Genomic DNA, 19,629 nt, shown 5'->3' with positions numbered 1-19,629 from the left:
CAGCTTGCCCATTCCTTATGTAGTGCTATTCTACAGACTCACTTGGCTTAAGCTAGGGCAAGAGAAACTGTAATGTGATAGATGGAGTAGATGTGATTTTGGTAAACTTGCTGAAGGGTTGTATATACGTTCCTGTAATACTGTGGGGTATCTAGTGTGCATATATATGCATGTATGAATAGGTGTGCTATATGTTGGTAAAATAGAACAACTGGACTGAAAAATATTCTGCATCAAAATGTATGAAATATCCCCATAAAAATCATGTGCAGGGGTGTGTTCTTTGCATTATATACCATATACCTTTTTCATAGCCAGTGTGCGTGTATGTGTGCGCACACACACATGTGCCCGTGTGTATAGGTGCATCTGTGTGTTGCAGTGGTCCCCAGTGTGTAGTTTATAGTTTGGAGAGAAATCATCCTCCCTCATTCGTCACTGCCGAGCTGCAGCAGACCAGGCCAGCACATCATTTGTTAACAGCGACAAAGCCGCACTCATAAACGCCGACATGTTACATTAATTTATAGCCACTGAGTGACTTATTAAATGTGACGTGTGAAATATAACAGGGCCCGGTATGGATGATTAGGTTTTGGGCTTTGAATTGTTGACAAGGCAGGGGTAATGAATTGCGGGACACAAGCTAGTATGTTTCCCCCTCATTAGTCAGTATTAGCTGCATTAATAGTAATAATTGGATATATTCATCATTTAAAATGTTTTAATAAATGTTTGGACAGCACCTGATCTAGGCTGTCAAATAGTAGACTGGAAGGTTTGTGATGGGAGAAAAATTATGCCTTTCCTTCTGCAGAGATTTATACAGCCTAAGGGGTGCCATTTGCCAATGTCCCTTAAGTAATGGGTGCGGATAGTTTGGGAAAAGATGGTGCAACAAGAGACACACCAGCCTCTCTCACATTTCAGAGAGACATTCTCATACTCTAGAGACTTCTGGGTCCTGAGGTCAGGTCTCCAAGATGGGCTCTGAACTGGTTATTTCTGGTCAGGTGCCAACCTCAAACTTCACAAAAGGGATGCGTGTTTCCATCTGAATTTGTGTTTTGGTTTTCTACAACTGCAGCCTGAAAGTTGCCCAGAGCTCAGGAACTTTCCAATTTGGGGTTTTGGCTTGGAGTCATTAGTACTTTGAACTATTGACATATTTAAAATTCCAGAAAATTTTCTGCCTAAGCATCTTAAAAGCATGGTTCTCGGTGGAATGAAGGCAAGACATTTCTGTGGGTGTTCTGCCAGCTCTGCTTTCATTCTTGGTACCCATATCTCAAATGCATTACTGCCTACAATTCCATGCAAAGAAAAAAAATCTAGAATTTCTGTTTCTTTATTTTGTGATCTTTAGAAGTGGAAATTAAAAAAGAGCTTAAAGCTGTTACCAAGGAATGCAGACTGAATTACTGTCTTGCTTTAAAAAACGTGTGTAGATGAACACTAGAATGTGCCTCTGAACGACTGGATGCAGATCAAGACAACCATGTCCAGTTGCAAAAAATCATTACTAGGCTGTAACCTGTTGTGTAATGAAACCCATTTTTAAAAGCAACCTTCAGAATATACAAAAGCAAAAGCACATGGAGTTATTGGCACTGCATCACTAGACTGACAATTTTTATTTTAAAAGAAGAGTCCTCTAAGGAAAAGCCTTGCTACTGTGTGGGAAGTGGTGTTTGGTGACTCAGTAGGAGGTCCGCTTCCCTTTTAGATGCTACTGAAGAGGTGTCACACTAGGGAGTAGCGCGTTGCTGGAGGTGCTGTCTTTCAGGAGAGGCACAAAGTCAAGTGTCTGGCCACCTATAGTCATAACAAGTCCCAAGACACTTACTGCAAGGATGAAAGTTTTCTCCTCGGTGTCCTTGCTAGTTCTAGCTAGCTGCTTGTACTGAGCATGAGGAGTCTTTTAGATGAAGGGATCTTCATGCTCTCCCAAATACCGTCAGCCAAGCCTGCCTCTTTATATCCGTGAACTTACTCCGAGAAAAGAGTTGTTGGAGGACTCGGAAGGTGCCAGGGCTAAATCTGGCTGTATATAGGTAATGCTGTAGCTCCAGGATGGCTGAAAAGCTTCACTGCAGGGGCAGGAACAGTGCAATCATTTTGCATTTGTCCTAGTCATTCTGCATGGTGACAAAAAACTTTGAGGGCAGAAACTTTGTCATTTGATTATAATCAGAGTGATTTAAATTTCCAAACTTGCAGTAATGTTGTTTCATGTGATAGATACCAAGCTCACCTGCAGCTTGTTTAGATAACGTACATTTAACTGTATTTTTTCCTCTTCATTTTAAATCAAGCCCTGAGTAGTATTTTGTCACAGTTGTCTGTTAGTTGGTCGTTATTGTTGACAAGTTGATGTGAAAGTGTTTTAGCATGTTGTCTAACATGTGTCTGCTAAATTTGTCACTGGCATTGCATAGTATTTCTCGAAACTCCCTCCTAATTTTTATTTGGAGATTAAGCAGGGATTTAAATTTTGGTGTTGTATGCTCAGCAAATGAGGTGTTCACCAAGCCTTTGGGTGTATGGCTGTGGTTTTATTTCCTGTATTAGTTAACTGTGGGCCTGGAGTCTCAACTCCATGAAGATGATGAAAATTCGTGTCTTCCCTAGATTTATATTATTATCTCAGACCCTGATCTTGTCATCTAGGTTCACATTGCTTAGCCAGTCGTCTTAAAGGATTGCAGCCTTTTCATCAAGGATATATATGAATTATAGAAAGGATAACATGTTTCGACACTTAAGTTAATTATTATGTAATTAGGTCTTTAGCAGAACTTTGTCAGAGCTACAGAATTGAGGGGAAAAAGAATGATCAATATTCAGTACTCATGTTGAGTTCTGGATGATTTTAAGCTACTGTCTAGGCAGAAAGATTTTGGGTGAGATTAGTTATGTTTACGTTAATGAAGAGGAGTTTTTTTTCCAGGGAGGTGCTAGAGGGGCCAGCTGCAAGGTTTTGCTGATCCATGTTACTGTTTGCCAGTTGCTGGCACAATTTTCTTTAAAGAATAGAACATAAAATAAAGAGTAACAGGTTTGTTAAGTTACAAGCGCTTCCTAGTCCATTGTGACTTTCATTGGTGTGATGTAGATGGAAAAGAGCTTCAACCTCTCTGCCCTGACCATCTGCTAAGGTTACTTTACTGCTCATTGTAAACCTTTTTTTCCATGGCTGATGCTGTCTTCACTCCTCTACGGTGATATGGAAAAAGAATAATTCTGTAGTACTTCTATAGGGCTTTGTAAGCCCCATGCTCTGTGTTTTGTGGATACGAATCCTATTGATCCTGCTTTCACACAGAAAGGCACCTCAGTGACACAGTCACCCAGTGACACAGACAGTCACCCAGAAATCTAGGAGAGATCCCAACTCTTGGCTATGTTGTAATGCCTAGGGAAGATGTCTGTAGCTGCTAACAGAGGTCAAGCTCTTCCAAAGATAACAATGCACATTGTTCCCTGCTCCCTTGTGTGGGGTACCTAACGCTGTCCCTCTGTCCTTACAGCGTCTTTGGTCTGTTGAACTCTGTGCTAAATGTGCTGTTTCTCATTGTCCCAACCAACAAAGCACACCGTGGCATGAGCATAATATGTTTTATTAACAACAGCTCATGTCCTTAGTGTGCTCTGGTTATAACTTTTCACCAGCATCCTGATCTTAATTCTGCTCCAGTTTTGGGACATTTGGTTTTGTTCTTCAGCTTGAGTACCCTTACTGGGGGGTTGGCTTCAAGGGTAAGAGAAAATATTCTTGTTAGCTGTATCACCTTCCCAGAGGGGTGCAAAAGATAACTTTGGAGCTAGAGGCTATAATACCTTTTCTACATCTCTCTGGCACAGAAAAGGGCATCAGCAAAAGTATTTTCCTACATGTTCAAGTCCCATTGCTTTAACAAAAGCTTGAAGTACTTAATCCAAAGCTTGTGATATTAAGCAAATATGATTTGATTCTGCATGTCTGCTGCAGAAGTCATTATTCCTAAGATTAATTAAGCTCTCTGGGTGTTATGCTAAAGGTAGCACATGCATGCAATATTTATTGATGACATCTCCAGCAGCACATAGAGTGTGATCCTCTTCACCATCATCACATCACATACTCTCTTTCCCCCTTACTCTTTGAGTCTTCCCTTTCTGTGGTGACTTTAATGAATTTTACAGTGTCTGGGTTGCTTGCCCATACACACAAAAAACTCTGCAGCATTTTATACCTAGAGCCAGTTCACTATCCCATTCAAACACCACTGGAATATCCGCTCCTGTTGGACCACCACAAGCACAGCTCAGAGTGCCTCCGCCTTTCCACAGAGCAGCTCTTTGCTTCCTTCCAGCACTCAAAATAGCAACTCTAGTCCGGATCCCATTCTTATTGCCAGAGTTCCCCGCTGCAAAGGAAGCAGGGCTTTATTCTCCTAAACATCATGGAACAATGGGAACCCCTGGATGGAAGGTCCAGCTTGTGGGCAGGAGCCATGGGCAGCACTTGACTTTCTTCCACAGCATTTTTGTGCTTGAGCTGTTCTTGTAGAAATACACATATATGTACACATATATATTGGTGGTGTTTTCTGGGCAGCTATATCATAGTCTCACCCTTACTGGTTTATTTAAAAGATCCTGTTTGGTTGGTTTTTTAAGAAAACCAGAAAAGGTTAATTATAAAAGATAAAATCATACTCCCCAGCAGAATCTGTTATGTTGTCCTTCCTCACAGACTCTGACCAGGATCCCAGTTTAATTTTAAGTTATTAAAAGCTAACTTTTGATGATGTAATTACATTCAGTTGTTGTGTTTGGTTTTTTCCTCCCCCACATAAGGCTCTTTAGTGCTGTTACTCTGCTTGAAACAAACACTTCATTTGCTTTTTGAAGAATAAGTTGTCTTGGGAGGGGATGCAATCAATCTTTCACCATATTGACACTTTCCAAATATTTCCCAGTAATTACTCAGATGGGTTGGGTGAGGTAAGTTCCACTCATTTCATAGCAGGACTTTGTGAGCAGGAGATTTAACAGTCACATTTCTAAGTTGGCCATTGCTACAGCAATTCTGCTGAGATTTAGGGATGTAAAAAAGATGAGACAGGGGTGAGATCCCAGCAGTAAATTCCAAAATGTTGTAACGTCTGTCTTGCTGGGGATGATCCCAAGGTAGTGGAGCAGCTGCAGCTGAGAGCCCGTGAGTTTGCACAGTCAGCATCTCGTGGGCACACTTCAGCAGCATGTTAGGTTTCTGTTACATTTCTCTGGGGCTGGAAAGTCCTTGGATTGTGTATTTTTAATGATTTTGAATCATGAATGAACTCAATCACTTCATTTCTCATGTGCTTCTGATTCATTATTGACATACACTACAGGTTATTGTAAATAAGAGATCTAACAGCATCTTTCTTTGTCATTTCTCTCTCTTCAGGCCATGAGTCCTGCACATAAATCTGGCCAAAAATTATTTCCATGTCAGAGTGAGCAGACCTGCTGGCTTTTTTTAACATTAAGCATCTTCCTCTTAAATAAAAAAAAACCCAAACCCCAAACAACCCAATAATCTTGAGAACAAACCAGAGCAGGTTCTAAGCGAGGTCTTGTAAGAGAACACCCCTATTTATGCAGAAACTTTTCTCAGTGCTTTCTCAGAGGCTCAGACTCTGGCCGGAAGGTAGCACAGCACCCACAGGGCCTTCAAGTAGCCTGACCCCCTCTGGGTTTTGCAGGTTTGGATGTTTGCCCTGGTGCCTCAGTTATTTAAGGATATTAGTGGTGCCAGGTTATTTGAAAGGTCACTAATTCTTGTGTGTGCAGGCAGATTGCGCCCAGTTTTAGGTGCAGGGCGTTTCCATGTGCCTGGCCCAGGGAAAGGTGGGAAATGTGTTTCCCACCGATGAAATATTCACCATGTGAATCTTTATAACTGTCTTAGTAAGCTGATGAAAGAAGCCTGACATCAGTACCTTCAGCTTAAGGTAACAAGTTTTAGGGTCCTGGGCCCAGTGTGAGAAAAACCACTTCAGATGACTGGATTAACTTGGCTCTCCAACATGCTCTGACTTTGATACAGCTGATGCTTTTTGGTAACCATGCTAAAGTTACAGGAGTTTACCTTGAGGTAGCAGGCAACCAAATGCTGGTATCATATTCCAATAACAGTAATGCTGTTATCTGTCATCACTTAGGCTGAACAGAGGTTCTTTTAGCAAAAGCCTGACTCTGGGAGGGCTGCTAATTCACTGGCATTGTGTGAACTATGACAGACCACAGAGCTGGTTTATATTTTTTTTTCTACTGACTGAGGCTTAGCATCTTCAGGGAAAATTAAAAATAGTTAACCCACTTTTATATCCCAGCATTTGAGGAGCAAAACAGGAACAAAAAGGAGAAAGAGTGAAGGAAAAAGCAGTTAAAATAAATCAGATTGATTGATAAATAAGGATAAATTCTGTTTGTTATGTGACTGTACTCACTTGATAGTAAAGTATTATGACTCTGATCCTGGGAAGTTTGTCACAGTTTCAGCCAAAGCACTGGCCCTTCCTCTCCTAAAGGTAAATCTATGATTTGAAGTGTGCAGAGAAGGGCAGAGCTCAGGGGTTTCTGAGCTGGGTCAGATGACTAGGAGCTGTGTGTGGGCACGGGCACGTGTGCACTCCACATCACTTGTCTCCCAGTGCTGTTGTGTCAGTATGGTGCAAAGACTGTGTGTGCCTTCAGTTGTCTTGCATCCAAGTATGCTCTGTATACAGATAACATAAACTATTTCCAAATCTGGGGTTTTTTGGTGATAGGAAGGTAGCTGCAGTTCAAATTTAATAAAAATTTTAGATAATGGAGCTGGGCACAAGTAGGGAGATATAAGAAAATTCAGATTTTTCACTACTTTAAGAAAAAAAAATATTAAAAAGTCAGACCTGGGGGCAAAATTAAATTACAGAAAACTGAGCACTCAAACCTGCCTCTGGACTATTTTTAATTCTGTTTTGTGCTGTTGTTTTTTGGTGGTTCTATCTCTTTCTTTTCTTATTAAAAGTCTGGGAGAAGAAAACAAAACAGTCTCTCTGGGATTTTAACTCACTCGTGGGAGAAAATGCCAAACACGCTTTCCCAAACTACTCTAAATTTCTCTGATGCATTATAACTCGGTATCAGAGAGGTAGAGAAGTCCAGAAGATGCAAGATGAAAAATTGATATGCTGTGCTTCACTGTGCAGAACACACAGACCTGAGGAAAAGTGGCTGGGAACACTTGGTGAAGTGAGCAATGAGTAATTTAAGGCTGTTTGGGGCAGTCCTGCCTTCTGATTTGGTGATTATGTGGGTGCCTCCTCGGCTATTTGCTGTGCTGAACTGAATATTTATTGTATTGATAGCAGCAAACTCTGGCAATGCTAGCTCCAGGAGTCAGAGCAGGTTCACAAATATAATGTAGACTGTTCTGTTTCTATTATTATGGCATTGCCTGAAGAATCTCTGTCAATAGACTGACTGCTGGAGGCTTATTCTCTGTGTTATGTTGCCTTTCTTGGACCTTCTCTGCAGGGAAGGAGGAAAAAATATATTTTCTAGTAAAAAGAATACTTTTCCACTCTTTTTAAATTTTTTAAATTATTTTTTTTAACCCAGTGAATTGTTTAACATCCCATAAATGCAAAACACAGGTCTGATTCTGCTTTGATTCTATATAAGTGAGATTGCTGAATCCAGGGAAAGTCATTTGGGGTTGGGATTTTTTTTTCTTAATTAGGCTATTTGACAACTCAAGAAGGTTATGTTTAGAAGAGAGTTAGATGGCCGTATCTAGTGTTTAATTTCTCTTCTGCAGAAGAAATTTCCTGTTGTAAAAATGCCACAAAAGGTAGCTACTGCTGTTTATTGACTAAAGAGCCAAGTAAGATCCAGCTGTGAACATGTGGGTAGTAGGATATTTTCCCCATGCCTATATTTGATTTCCATGCACAGCCTCATGCTGGTAAATATCAGCGTAAGTCTCAATTTTTCTTTTGTGAATAGGGTACCTGACATGATCAGTTAGCTGTGTGTGAAAAGGTCTGTGAAGAAAAAAAACCCAAAACAAAACCAAGAAGAAGACATTGCAACACTAGGCTTGTAGAAAATAGGTATCTTCATACCTTAAACATTAAGGGTTTCTTTTCCCCTCCTTTTTCTGATGTTACTAGTAGTGCTCAGCTGAGCTCAGATTTTCCATAATGTGGGAAATTCCATTATTCTAATATTTTTAGTACACTGTGCCAGAGAAACAGTATTTTCTTCAAGTCAAGTTTAAAAATGCCAGATATAAAAAAAAATAGAATTTAAAAATTGAAGAATGTATTGCTCAAGAATAAAAATATTTTATTTTAGCTGAAATTTTTGAAAATTTGGGAATTTTCAATTGTGAAATAGGAGTTTAAATTAAAGCTGTCATCTTGAAAGGAAAAAAAAGAAAAAGCTTTGTCCTTCTGAAATTTCTGAAGAGTCATTTCTAAGTTTTGACTATTTATGCTTCTAGATAGAATTGCATCAAACAAGGCATTTTCTCTATATTTGTATTTTAGTGGCAAATTACTAGGTCTAATTACCAGTAGTTGCAGAAGTTACTGATTGAGAGAAGTGTGTGAAAAGCGCTTAGAAACCCCTGGATTCACCCCTGTATTGGCTTGGCTACTTCTTGATATGCCAGGTTTTCACCAGAAACAAAATACCATTCAGATATTATTTGGGACAGCTGGATTTATAGTATCACACTGCCAGCATCCTCTCTTGCTGGGAGGACAACCAAAGAAAGGAGACAGGCTGATAGCAGAGCTGGTTCTGCGAGGTGCTGAAGTACGTGAGTAGTACCTTTGTCTCCATTGGTACTCCTTGTGTATTTAAATTTATGCACATATTTAGAACTCCACTGAATTGGTATGTCATACAGAATGGGTGTGCAGTCCTTTTATCTGATGGACAGTTGCTAATTATTGCCCTGGCCCGTGTATTTTGGCTTTACTAATTTTGCAAAGCCACTCATGCCTACCCCTTTCATCCCAGAGCCAAAAGTTGCCCTCCTCTGCCAAATGTGTTTGTACCTCAGCAAAGGTGCATTTTGTTGATTTTGTTTGCCCCAGCCAGGTTTAGATTGTATAACCAGCACTCGCTTTCTGGATAGCCACTGGTCTGGCTGACCTTGGCAGCGCGACAGCTGTCGTATTTTCACATGGATGAACTGTTCTTGAACAACTTCTCCAATGTATTGGGAACAAACAAGCTTTTCTTCGGCATCAGGAATGCAGCAGGTCTTCTTTCCAACTATTTTTTTCTTCTCCCACAGACATATTTATTGTGGCAATGGCAAGAAAATCCTACTGCTAAGCCTTCATGTTTGAATTCCTTTAAATTTCCTCCAGGGGAGTGACAGAAAAGCCAACCTAGATCATGTCAGAGCTTGCTTTCTTTAATTTAACTCTTAGTTTACTTTTAATAAACCTGGATATTAATTTGTAGTGGCAAGAAAAGTAGGAGGGCAAAGTCCTTTTACATCTTTGTTGCTCTTACTTCCATTTCTGCTGTGTTTATTTAATTCGTATTGCTCTGGTGGTTAGCAGTGACAGAGTGGGATGCTGCTGGGGAGGCTATTGCACCAGTCCAAATGGTTTGCAGCGTGATGGACGAGGTGGCCATCCTAATGGCAGGGAGTATTTCATACAAGTGGAGTGACCTCCAGCTGGTAGTGTGCTTGCAAGAGCCTTCAGCTGATTGAGGAGAATTGGAGGATGAAAGGAGCAGGAATGAGGAGGGAGTCAATGTCAGGACTTGGAAGTAGCAGCATGGGAAAGGAGTGGGGCCACCCAAGGAGCTCATGCTGGGCTGAGGCAGAAGTCCCTCACTATCAGAAAGAAGGGACCTTGAGAGTGCGGTTCTGCTGACACCAAAACCTTTCTGGGAATGCAGCAGTTTTGTTAGAAAAAAAAATTAAAATGTTCATCTCCCAAAAAGAATTTTCTATCAAGTTGAGAGAAGAGGAGAGAACATTCCCAAAAATAGCCAATAACCCATTTGTTAGAGATTTTACCTGTCAGACAGAAGTTTATGTTAATTTTGGGCCCAATTCATACTGGAGGTTTGTATCTAACTGCTGGTTGTTATTCTACATTGGTCCTTACAGTTACTTAGAGATCTGTGGCAGCATAGTGCTATGGCGTGGATTAACTATTCAGCAACTTCACCCCTAGTAGTTTTGGCAGCTCACAGTGAGCTGCATCTTATCACTCCGAAGGGTAATCTAAAATTAACTGTTTTTCCCCCAAACTGCAGCCCAACACTATCCAGTCCTGTCTGTGCAGAGTAGGAGGTGCAGCAGAGTTCTTGCATTGAATAGCAATGTAGATCAGTAACCCCAGGTGCTTTGGACAAGCCTGCACGTTTCTGGACCTAAGCTGACTCACATGGCATCAGTCTCTTCCCACAGCTAACAGGTGGAAATGGCCTCAAGTTGTACTGGGGGAGTTTTAGTTTGGATATTAGGGAAAATTTCTTCACTGGAAGGGTTAACAAGAACTGGAACAGGCTGCCCAGGGAAGTGGTGTATTCAGCATCCCTGGAAGTATCTAAAAGATGTGTATATGTGGCACTCAGGGACACTGTTTAGCAGTGGACTTGGCAGTGCAAGGTTAGTGGTTGGACTTGGTGGTCTTAAAGGTCTTTTCTAACCAAACCAATTCTGTGATTCTATGGAGCTGGCTTGTGTTGCTCTGCTCCATATGCCACATTGCTATTCACACCAGGGATGTTACTAGTCAGGAAAGAATTAGAAAATATGTTTTGTTTGATTCATGCAAAATAATAAACCTCCAATGGTAGCAATAAGTATAATTGATGACTGAGTCTTTGTGGCAGAAGAGCTGGTGTTCAGCAGTCACATAATTTTGGAGAGAGAGTTAAAGTTGAAGATTTTATTGACACTCCTATGTTTTGCACTTTTTTTTTCATCTTTGGAATGAATTTCAGCCCCCGGTGGTTAATATTAATGCTATATATCCTCTGTGGTTAGTATTAATGCTATACAGCCCTGCCAAATGGGGAGAAAGTTAGAACTGAAAAAAATAACCCACTGTGAAGAAGTTGGATGCAAACAAACAGGGATGGAATGTTTATGCTTACAAAGAGCTGAGCTCTATTGGCATTTCTCCTGGACCAATCCTGTCAATCTAAATCTGAAATATTTGCAGAGTGAAGTGTTGCTAATGAGCAAGGCTGGCAGGACCAGACTTGAGGTGAATAAGGCACCTGAACGAGTGGTTTAAACAAGAACTGAGAGACTGGGCTGAACCCCGTGAATCAAACCACTCTACCCCTGTCCTATTCTATTTGCATCTGCTTTTCTGCCAAGGCAGGGGGAGACCGTCAGCCGGCGTGCGGTGCCAGCTCGGGAGCCGCTCAGCGCTCGCTCAGACAAGTGTGGGACGCTTTTCGCGTAGCCGGGGGGGAATCCGTCTCTGGTGTGTTCCAAAAGAAAGTGCAGCCTATAGTTTGTTTTGTCTTTCAGTGGAATAAAAATACAGTGCTTGGCAGAATGTGTTCTGTAAACTGGCGACTTTTTATTTGAAATGCAGCAAGCAAACTTGGCTGTGTAAGCTGGGTGTCTTGAAAGTTCCTCTGAAAATACTGGTATTTTTTTTAAGTCAGTTTTTTTTTCTGGAGTTGATTTAATTGAAAGGAAGTTTTGTTTGCTTCCTCGCTTGCCTGAAGTCCTTTGGTAGGTTTAAATAGATGAGCTTCATTTCTTCTGCAGTTTATTTTGCTAAGACTTCTGTAGAATTTGGGGGAGATAGCATAGTGCCAATGGAGTTACACTTTGAAACTTTGGGTTTGGGTTTGCAGACCCCAAAAGCCCACTCTTGCATTTCATAGCAGTTTTTCCAAGCCTATGAGCTTAAAAGAGCTCAGACTTTGTAAGGGAAGAGAATGCCTAGTGTTTCTTCAGAGAGCTACGCAAAGAGCTTTCCATCTCTCTTGTGGCCCTTGAGTCAACCCACCTACCCCCATTGCCCAGCATTCACACACGCTGTGCAAAGCCAGACTAGGAAGATGCTTCCCATGTTTACGTGGCTGACGTCATCTTTCAGCACAGATATATTTAACTATTCCATGCCCCAGCTCCGCTCAGGCCCAAGGCGTTTCTCCAGGGCAATGGCAAACCAGGTGGGCAGCTACTGGTCTTGGCACTTGGTGAAGCCATAAAAAATCCCCCGGCAAACCCATGGCAGTGCCGGCTTCTCCCCAAAGAGTAAGTGGCTCGGAGAGGCTTTGCCACAAAAGGGCCTGTTCGAGGCTGTAGGCACCAGCTGACAGGGATGTCTTTGCCTCCCAACAGATGGCCGGGCTTTTTATTTCAGCAAGCAATCTCACGCAGAGGGGTGGTCTCTGGATCCTGCCAACATTTCGCATGACAGGGCCAGCTTAGGGCAAGAGGGATCTGATGTCCGTGCCCTTCATAGCTCATGAGCTAAATGACGAGCTGTTGACAGGAAAGCCATCATCTGAAGTGTAAGATCCTGAACTCTCCTCGCTTTTCGTTTTTCTTTGGCGGAATTAATGCCCTATTTGCTTGTCTCTCAAAATCCATTCTGGCACGAGTACAAACCCGCGCCTGGTGGCAAGCAGTTGTCTGGATTCGAGATGCCAAGATTTGTGCTGACAGCTCCTTCTACACAATCTGAGTCAGGCTGTCACAGCTGGCCATTAGAGGCTTAAAAAGACACACACACGTACAACAAATAGGACCAACTTTCTGTTATTGAATATCAGAACCTGCTTGATGAGAAAACGCAATGGCTTACACCACTTTTTATTTTGGCATAAACACACACACAGTGTCTCCAACCCCCTTTTCAAGTGGAGTGGTTGCCTATTTTATGTTGATTGCTTGCTCTTATTGAGGAGCACAGGTCTAGAAGGGCCATCTTGGGGCAGGAGATCCAGTCCTTAATAATCCCAAACAGTCCATTTTATAATCCTCCTTGCTAACCTTACTTTTCTTTAATGAAAACAGTCTTTCGTAGTTTTAATTTATCCTCATAACCATTTTCCTACTACAATTTTCTTAGTGTGGAGGGACAAGCACCAAAACTCATCTCATTGAGGTGGGCGGGGGGCATCACAACTAGAGTAGTGTTTCCTGAAGCTGTCGCCCCTGCAGCTTTGCCTTTCTTGGTGGCAGTGAGCGTGAATTCTGCTGACCTAGCCTTCAGTTTGGGTACTCAAAGATGAATGTCTGCAAAAGTTAACTCTCCAATTTAAAGTAAAACAGGATCAAACAACTCCCTGCCCTGCTTTTTGTATATGGAGACAGGTCAGATCAGCTTCTGCTTGGTCAATTGATGATTATTGCAAGTGTAATGTTGCTCTGTCTGGTTGTGCTAGATTATTTTTAAACTTGCTGTAGGGTTAAATTTTGCACAGCTGAGCTTTAGTGGACCTTAGTCTGTAGTTTATTTTGGACAAAAGGTTGATAAACTTTGGCTCTCAGGGAGGAAGCCTGGAATCTGAGACCCACTATTATTCATTGACTTGTCTTTATGAGTTTACAGTCCACTGATGCATAACACTGAAGGAAATATTTTCAGTGAAATGTTTGCTTTTTTCTTTGGCTTTGTAAAATGCAATGTCTTTTCTTAGAGATATATGTCAGGGTCATATAGCTACTTCAGTGAACTGTGTATGGTCAGGAAATAGACTTCATTGAAAATATTTCACTTTTCCATGAAGTCAGTCTTTTAACCAAGGCTTCCCCCCTTCTTCTCTCAGGGTTTTGATCTCTCAGTAAACACTATTTGAGCATTAATGTTATGCACAAACTGGGTTTAATTGTGGAAGGGATATTTCAACTGTATGGAATATTTTCAGTATTTTTTGTATTAAATCCAAATTTGCCCACGACAGCAAAGATGCAAACCAAAACCCCATCAGGGAATTTTCTTGGCCAGCATTTTTCTGTCTTCTTTTTGCTGTGCTGAGATATGTGTGTCTGACTTCCCTGCTGCCACGGATGGCACGGCAAGGCTGGCCATTTAGCGTGATAGAGGGACTGACTCTGCAAACTTTAATGGCTCCGACACAGCAGATCTATTAATTTAATGCTTAAATGTTTAGGATGTGCTTACATGTTTTGCTGGACCGGGGCCCATGCAAGCTCTGCTCTCTCTTTGGATGGTCAGTGGGATGATTTGTCTGAGTTGGGAATGCTAATGCAAATAAAGCTTTGTTGGACCAAATCGGCGGCTGTTACATAGTACGATTATCACAGGCTGTTCATAGTACTGTTATGCAGTGTTTCAGAAGACATTAACGTGCGTTTCTCTTTCTCCACAGGTTCTTCTTGAAATTTTTCCTCAAATGTAACCAAAATTGCCTAAAAAATGCAGGAAACCCTCGAGACATGCGTCGATTCCAGGTCAGTCAGACACGTTTCCTCTTTTAAAACTCAGCAGCTGTTAGGGACAGAAGTACTTTGACCCAAACTAACCTAGCAGTTCACTGGAAGATCCTAAAAAACATAAGGTCACAGAATATTGCCTGAGGGCTTCTTGTTGCAGAAGAATTGACAGGAAGTAGTTGGATTTTCTTGCTCTGGACAAGAGAACTCTTGAAGATAATGTCCTCTCTGCAGGAAGTGAAAGTATGAAAAGGAAGAATCAAAATGACCTCACTGTTGTATTAGGTTATGGGGCTGTGCTCCTCTGAGATATTCCCTTCTGCCTGGGGAACTATTTGCCTTCATGTAAACAATAAGTGAGCACCATGTTTATTGGAAGGGGCAGGGAAGGGTATAAGAGCAATTAATAAAGTCAGGCTCATGACTACACTTCAGCAGTTATTCTTCAGCAGTGTTAAAGACGCAGAAATGTGCATCAGTGGGCTGAAGGTCTGTCCCTGTAGCCAGCACTCGGAAAAAGCTACCACTGGGTGTATCTGTCTTGGGATGTTTTGGGCTGGGATTTCTCCACTGTTGCAGCATGTGCCAGTGGGGCTTGGGAACGGTAGTATCACGATAGATTCAGATGGCCAAGGACACTTTTTTAATGCTATGCCTGAGTTCACAACTACTTTTGGGATTAGGTGCAGCACTGTCCTTTGGGAAGGTGGTCTGCACTTGCCTTCCCCAGTCCTGGCAGTATAGTGATGCGATAGAAATACTGAGAAATAGTTGGTTCAACCACTTCATTGAAGACGTGGTCCTTTCACTGTGCCAAGAATGCTTTACCAGAGAGTGTGTTGAATAAAAATACGGGGTAGAGAGCTGAAGGACCTTCTCTTTTGATGGGAGGAGTGTGTATGGCTCAGGAAAAAACATGATAGACACTGTCAGTGGGGATTTGCCTCAGGGTTCTGAGGAAGAAACAGGAGATTTGTCCCATAGACTACACAGTTCTCTGGAGGAAGGCAACTCCAAAAGAGGGCTGCTTTCTGCAGCAGCTCAGGACCTTGTTTGCTTCTTTTCCAGCACTGTCACACTTAAATAAAAGTGCTAAATGCTGTGTAAATGGCATAGAACATATGTCTCTTGTTGAACTGCTTAATTGCAACAGTGCTGGGAGGCAGAAGGGTGTTAGTTGCCCCTCCTAGCACAGAAGTGCAGAAGTGAGGAGATGTGGCCACGGGGATTAAATTAATCTGTGTAAGAGCTGGCATTAGCATGGCAGAGCCCTCGGCTTCTCACCCCACACTCCTCCCTCCACCACATTTCTCCTGCGATTCAAGAGGGCATTATCACTGAAGGAGAAAGTGGAAAAAGGACTCTCACCAGCACAGGGATTTAGGCCAAGCATTCACCCCTGGGGCCTGTCAGAGCTTGCTTGACAACATGTACACTCTGCTGGGTTTGTGCTTGTCCAGGCTCGAGGCTGATTTTCATATGGTAATGCCTTTGCGTGTTCTCTCAGAACAGCAATCAGGAGCCTGTGTCGGCGAGTAGGTAGGACATAGGAAAGGTTGTTGATCTCTTGACTTGTAAAGACATTCTGTCATACAAACCCAGCTTCACAGCAGTTGAGCTTTCCGTGTGTAAACAGAGACTGCTTAATTACACAGGTCATGTCAATTAGTGTGACCTTAGCATTTTCAAGAAATTAATCACTTTCAGCCAAGCAAACCACTCATACTATAATACAGGCTGGTATTGAAGCTTGCAGCATTCTGCTAAGTGCCCAGGCTTATTGTTTTACAGTAGCTGCTTCTGTTTCTTTTCTTTTCTTTTCTTCTTTTTTTTTTTTTTTAATTTTGAACTTGTTGCTCTTTTAGCAATAGACTTCTTAAAATAGCCAGACTCTACCGAGCCCGGGCTTCCTTTATCATTTATTACACTGAAAAGGACCAAGCATATGCATAGTATCTCAATGATATGATGCACCTAGATGTTTGAGACAATGTTGTGTTGGAACCAAGTGAAATCTGGGCCCCTGTGAAGTCAGTGGAGGCTTTGCTTGACAGCTGCCTTTGAAATATTGCCAGTGACTTACAAGGTCTCTAATAGATATGTCAAAGTTCTGTTTAAAACCCACGAAAGTAAAGTATTTCCAGATACTTCCTAAAAAAGGAAAAAGAAAAAAAAAGACTTCTCCTTTCTCTGCTTAATTCCCCTATCTGTGCCAGATTGCTAAGCTGCCTGGAGATTTGTCCATCTTTTGCCATGGTCTCACATACATCAGTCCTGAAAATCTGCCTCGAGTTGTTAGAACACAGATTATGATTTCGTTGGGAGAAACAGTGTGAAGGGCCAGGGCTACGAGATGTGCTAAGGACAGATCTTAGGAAAATTCCTTTTTTCAGGGTTTTTGTTTCTTTGTTTGTGCTTTTCCCCTTTCCCCCCCTTTTTCCCCCTTTTCCCTTTTTATTTTTTCTTTACTTCTCCTCTCCCTCTCCTCCTCTTCCCCTTTCCCTTTTTTTCCTGTGGCAGGGAATTGTTTGACAATTTATGGCGTAAGAAAGGTTAAGAAAGTACAGGGAAGAGGCAGAGTATGTTTTGATTCAGGTGACCTGTGTGTGAAACTTCCTTCAGACTCACACATAGAAATGAATAAGGAAGTTTTATCCTGGACATTGCATTGCAAATGTGGTAGTGTGATAAGCCTAACATAACAGCAGTTGTGGGCTTGGAAGGAAATACATTTCTCTGCAAGTCTGAGATGTCCAGGCATGTGACAACTGGAGTGGTGTCAAGTGCCTGTAAAAGTGTTTGCTGGAGCAGTGCTGGCTCTGGCTGTGTTAATTGTGTCTCTATTAGCAGAAAGAGACAGTCAGAGAGAAGTCCTGACTATGCAGGGACTCCAGACAGTTGAGTCTTCAACTGTGCTACAGACACTCTGCTTGTCCTTAAGAAAATGATTTCATCTTGATGTGTTTCATCAGCACAATTACAAAACCCATTTGGTGATATCACTTCTTGCTGCCAGTTGTCCAAATGTACCTTTTTATCCCAGAAATCACACAGGACAGATGCTTAGGCAGGTTTTGCCTTCTTCCTTGCAATAAGCCATCAGTCTTGGTGGGATGAGCCGTAGTGTCCCAATTAGTGATGGTGGTAATAATAATAATAATAATAATATGGTATAATGGGTGAACTCTGCAGAAATTTTCTTTTTCAGCACTAAAACCTTGTTCATACAGCCTAAACAGTTTTGTGTGTTATTGTAATTAATGAAACCCAGGTGCCCTACTTATCTTGTTGTTCTTGTTTTAGCACAGCTGCTTGCAAACTGACACATGTCAAGTTTTAATTTAGAGGAAACTTTTCAGGCTGAGTCACTCCACAAAACCCCAAACAATCATTTATTATGAAAACCTTGAAAGTCACTTAGAAATTGCCATGCAGTTTGATTGTGTTACCACAACCTCTTCCTCAGCCTCGGCTGGTAGTTTGCCTCCATGGGATGCTGCCACTCATGTTTGAATTGAAGCCACTTGTGTCTTATTGCAAATTTGCATAAGAGGCAAAGATGATGCTTCACGAATCCCAGATAATGGAATTTGGACATGCAAGGCTCCATCCCCAGAGAAGGGAAAGCTAAAAAAAAAAGAAGAGTGCAAAATAGCCATGAGAGCTGTGGCCCAATTCAACAAGGTAATTAAGTGCCCGGCCTGTCCTCCAGCACGTGAGCAAAATTCCTGAATGTGTTGTATTTCTGTTCTTTAAGTTAAGGAACCTTTTCAAGTGTCTTGTCAAATCAAGAGTGATTTTTAGTTACTAAAATAAAGAAGTCAACACATTGGAGGAAGAGAGGTCACCAAGTGGCGATGAAAATAAAGATGTGGCGCGGGTCTTTTCTGCGCAGCTTTCAAAAAGCAGCAGAGAGAGGTTTGACACTAACGACACCCTTCAAACCTGGAAATCATTTTAATCAGGTTTGCTCTGCCTGCACCACCGGATGTTGGGGACATCGTGAAAATATCAGGTCCCTCACCGTACACTGGAGAAAATTAAAAGCACAAGGAACATGCTATGTCTTAATCAGTTAGCAAAGCTTAATGGGCTGTGGTTAAAAATGAGGAGTCGTGTGATGCTTAATTTTGATATATTAGGTGAGATACTATAACAAATAAACAGGCCGAGTGCTAAATGTGGATAAATAGCTTGATCTCCAGGCTCCTGGCCTCTGAATATATATATTTTTTGAAACTAAGCTCCAAAGTATTCACAAACTGAGCTATTTAATGGCAGGCAGAATAATTCACAGAGCCACGTACGTTAATGCAATTCATAGTGCCAGCTTCATTGAAGAAAGTTGTAAACTGATGTATTTCTTTCATACTTCTGTCTCCCTTGGTGTTGATACAGGATTTAAATTCAAAATCTATGAAGGGCTAAAGCTAAAGCTCAAAATCATTTTCCATGTTTGCCTGTCCCAAATTAAAACTGTGTTTTGTTGACAAAATTTGGAAAGTTTTGCGATTTGGCAGGCCTGGTTGTCCCTGTGCTTACATTAATGTGTCAGCACCTCATTAATCATTTATTAAACTGTAGTGTGCCTTTCCCTCTTGCTATGGTCTGTGTTTTAGGATGCCTCAGTGCCCATTCCACATGTGCTTTGGCTCCACCCTCCCCCTAATTTTATGATTTCTCCACAAATTAGTTTTAGCATGTGCTTTAACTTGAACGTATCCCAGTCGTTTCAAAATCAAAATGAGGAGAGTGTAGTATTTTTTTAGATTAAAAAATATGAGCAGGACTTGTAAATATGTAAGTGCTCTGTAGTGATCCAAGTAACTGTGGCACACAATATCCAAGGTGCAGTTTTACTCTGGTAATAATTTGGGGCATTAATATTTCTTTAGTGCAGTGTATTTTGGTATTCCTCTATTAATGAGATTTTGCATTTAAAGACTTAAGCAGTGTGTGCTGCTTCTTACAGGTGGACAATGAATATTTATTTTTTCTCAGGCAGATAGATAAAGTAACCACTTTTTTTTTTTTCTGTATTTCCTGAGACTGGAAACAGTTTCTCTCGGGGATTCCTTTTATAGTTTCTTCTGCTAACGACACTGAAGAACCACACCAATGCGGTCTCTTTGTAGTAAATCAAACTCTGTTCAGGAGGTGGGTAGGAAAGCACCGTTGAGTAATTCAAAATATGTTGC

The 19,629-nt window shown here is 41.5% G+C and overlaps 1 protein-coding gene across 10 annotated transcripts in view; it reads left to right on the top strand.

The window, feature by feature from the left end:
• EBF1 (EBF transcription factor 1) overlaps positions 1 to 19,629 on the top strand; it is a gene marked incomplete at both ends in the record, with an annotated part of 277,955 nt that overhangs the window by 159,929 nt on the left and 98,397 nt on the right. For all 10 annotated transcript variants that reach the window (XM_084268482.1, XM_084268481.1, XM_084268480.1 and 7 more), the window contains one exon: positions 14,368 to 14,449. In XM_084268482.1, coding sequence (XP_084124608.1) covers positions 14,368 to 14,449 — 82 coding nt within the window. The remainder of the gene's footprint in view (positions 1 to 14,367; positions 14,450 to 19,629) is intronic.

Source organism: Gallinula chloropus, assembly GCF_964237585.1.
Source record: "Gallinula chloropus genome assembly, chromosome: 10".
NCBI classification, from domain to species: Eukaryota; Metazoa; Chordata; class Aves; order Gruiformes; family Rallidae; genus Gallinula; species Gallinula chloropus.
Note: the sequence above shows the minus strand (reverse complement) of the source record. Positions and strands in the feature narration are given on the sequence as shown.